This window comes from Megalops cyprinoides, chromosome 3 (assembly GCF_013368585.1).
Source record: "Megalops cyprinoides isolate fMegCyp1 chromosome 3, fMegCyp1.pri, whole genome shotgun sequence".
In the NCBI taxonomy this organism is placed as follows: Eukaryota; Metazoa; Chordata; class Actinopteri; order Elopiformes; family Megalopidae; genus Megalops; species Megalops cyprinoides.
The window spans coordinates 19,852,933-19,856,351 of record NC_050585.1 but is presented as its reverse complement, the minus strand read 5'-3'; the positions used below and the strand labels follow the sequence as shown (position 1 = coordinate 19,856,351).

The 3,419-nt window shown below is 47.0% G+C and overlaps 1 protein-coding gene across 1 annotated transcript in view; it reads left to right on the top strand.

Moving 5' to 3' along the window:
* LOC118775570 (zinc finger protein neuro-d4-like) overlaps positions 1–3,419 on the top strand; it is a 24,413-nt gene extending 20,994 nt beyond the window's left edge. Inside the window, exons 10-12 of the mRNA XM_036525550.1 lie at positions 578–690; positions 1,858–1,939; positions 2,490–3,419. Coding sequence (XP_036381443.1) covers positions 578–690; positions 1,858–1,939; positions 2,490–2,560 — 266 coding nt within the window. The 3' untranslated portion in view covers positions 2,561–3,419. The remainder of the gene's footprint in view (positions 1–577; positions 691–1,857; positions 1,940–2,489) is intronic.

Here is a 3,419-nt window from a genome sequence, read left to right as displayed (position 1 = left end):
TTTGCTCTGAAATGCTTGTATTCGGAACATTGGCCAGGGCTGTAAAACCATAAAGTCATAAGTGCAAGTCCCAGATGTAGTGCGGATAAAACCCCAGATATGAATGCAGCCAAATAAAACCACAGGGGTTAAGTGGTCCAGTGTATTAGGGTCCAAATGTGCCGCAATGTATTAGTGTACTTGCACAAAAGCAGCAGCTGTGGTGCCATCACTCATGTGGTACAATGATGATGAAGATGACGATGATGGTAATGATGATGACTGTTCCAATAAGGACAATAATGACAATGACAATAAAAAGGCTTCTGCTGATGATAATGGTATTGATGATGATGATGATGATGATGATAATTGTTCTAGTAATGATAATAAAGATGATAACAATTATGTTGATGATGACAATGATTATGATGAAGGCTATGATGGTAATCAGGATGATGATGAAAGCAGTAAAGATTATAATGATGATAATGATGACAACTATGACAATTATGGTGCCGATGATGATAGCAATGATGATAAAGGTAATAATGACACTGAGGGTGTTAGCTGCATGTATGTCTATGTGTGTTGTCAGGCCACCCGTCCTGCCTGCAGTTCACGGTTACCATGACGGCGGCTGTACGCACATACCGCTGGCAGTGCATCGAGTGCAAGTCCTGCAGCCTCTGCGGGACGTCCGAGAACGATGTAAGCACAGCCTCTCCTCTCCCCTCCCTCCGCACACCTTCAACCAATCGGGATCAAGCAGGGCAATTACGTCGGCCAGGGGGAGGAGTCCTTAAGCACTCTTAATAGCTCCTTCAGTTTTTCAGTCATTTTCTGGAACAGTGGTGACAGCAAGTGAAGGTTCCACTCATTAGTGGCTCAGGAAGCCTCAGCTGTCTTTGGTGAACACTGTCGTAGACCACACCCATTCACCATAACCACCTTTACTCTGCTGTGTCCAACTGCCATACTCCATCCACTGTGTCTGTTTGACATCTGTCCCTTCATCAGAAGGCCCTGATCATAGGGCCCTCTCCCAGCCGTGGTCCAGTCTAGACTGGACTGTCCTGATGGTTTGTCTCTCCTGGTTGCAGCAAAGCCAGAATCAGTGAGAGAGTCAGAGCAGTTGCTCCTGTGTGTGTGTGTGTGTGTGTGTGGAGCAGAAGGGGCTGGGGCAGACACAGTGTCCTCTGTTGTTGGCTCCAGCCCCCCTGTCCTTGTCCTGAGCTGGTTTCAATATCTGATGCATCTGAATAATTCAGTACTCCCCAAAATATACCCTCAAAGTCATGTGGGCTCAGTGTAACCCCTACTACTCCACCAAAGCAGGGGTACAACATTATAATTAGAGATGGCTGCTTGTGCAATAAAATGTGTAAATGAACGTGATTCATGCCCCATTAAAATGAAATCCTTTAATGTAAGTGATTCAGGCTCTTGTAGAATGAAATGCATTAATGTAAGTGATTCAGGCTCTCATTGAATGAAGTGCATTAAAGTAATTGATTCAGGTAGCTGGTGGGAATATCCAGAGGATAGATACAGCAGGATATACAGGGCCTTTCCTGAGTTGTGCTGTGTGTGTATATTCTGGACTCTACCAAATGGATCAAAACCTATGCTCATGTGATCCCCAGCCTATGATCTCCTTTACATTATATTTAATCGAAAACACAAAAAAGAGCTCATTGAATGTTGAAAAAAGAACACTTGAGACACCGGAAATGATGCAAGCTTTGTGTAAAAGACTCATGTGAATGTGACACGTTTTCCTGTTGTGACCTTGCACTGGGCTGCGAGCTGCACACGGGACCGGCTGACGGTTTACAGCGTGTGATTGAACACGAGTGTCTGCCTCTCTGTCCCCAGGACCAGCTGCTATTCTGTGATGATTGTGACAGGGGGTACCACATGTACTGCCTCAGCCCACCCATGGCAGAGCCGCCGGAGGGTAGGTGTCATTTGGGGGGGGGGGGGGGGGTCAGCTGTGGCAACTGGGGCTGCCGGTTTAAATCCTGAATGGGACATTCTCTAGTGCAGAGGAAGGCAACCCTGGTCCTGGAGTGTCTGATGATCTTTCTGGTTTCTGGTTCCTTCTCACCATATTCACATAATTGTTACTATGTTCCTGTTCTGTGATGACCCACCAGGTGGCACTGTTTGTTACCAAGCTCTTCTACATAATCACATCAGTTATCATACCAAATGAGTGCAGGTGGTTCAGCCTCAATGATGAAATTCTGAGTGCTTGCAGTATTCGCTTAGTGTAATAACTAAATAACAAATACAGGTGTGGGTAGGAGCTCAGGTAGAACAAAGAACAGAAACATCTCTGAGGAGCATGTTTGGCTACACCTGTTTCAGAGCAGGACAGCTTAAATGGTCCAGCTCTAACAGTGCTACAGGAAAAAGGTCACTGGTCAAATCCAGTAGTAGAGCTGAAATAGAGGCACTGTTCCCTACAGTGACTTGTCTGAGTTTATCCCTAATTTCTTTTACAGGGACCTGGAGCTGTCACATGTGTCTGAGGCACCTGAAAGACAAGGCGTCGGCTTATATCACCCTAACCTAAGCCCCGCCCTGATTCTCCACCAATATCTCACCCACCATGCCCTGCCCAAGCCCAAGCTCCCCCTGAGCCCAGCCCCCTGGTTGTCAAGGAAACTCTGCATGGAAGCATCTGCAAGTTTCGCATTGAAGGAAGAATACATGACTTGGTGTCCGTATCCCAGCATCCACCTCTTCCCGTGCCACTCCTATGGCTGCCCCTCCCTCCCTGAAGCACCTTACACATCCATGGAGCAGAAGCTCAGCTGTTGGTCCTGTTCGCCCAAAGAGCTGCACGACACAGCAGTGAGTTGACATTACAGCGATGTTATGTTACGCTCTGTCTGGGTAATGAGCAAAAGGAACACGACAGCTCAGAAAGTGACACTGTTAAGTTACGCTCTGGCTGGGTAATGGATCTAATTAGCAGAACTGCTCAGCTGCACTCTGCACTCTATGTGCAAATATGTAACTGCAGGGATGATGGCACCCTGCACTGAGTCTCAACACTGAGGCAGAAGCCATGCGAAACTCTATGGACAACAGGATCTGTTGATTCCGTGTTCCTGCAAAGTTGTAGAAACGTAAAACTGTCATGATTTACTAGAGTGGGGGGTGGGGTGGGGGGTTCATTACATGGCTCTGCTATTAGGAGTTGAATGAACATTCTTGAGACCAGCTTCTCGGCCTTCAGAACCAGCCAATCACACAGAGCACACCAGCTCCTCTCCTCAGAGCTATCAGTCACTGTGCAGAGACAGTACCAGTGAGCCCCACTGAGCAATGGAGCGGTGTGAGTGGATAACGTTTGGATAACGTTGGGATAACCTTTGAGACTTTTCATGCAGTGAGGAAATTGTTACACTTACCGATGGACAGTATTG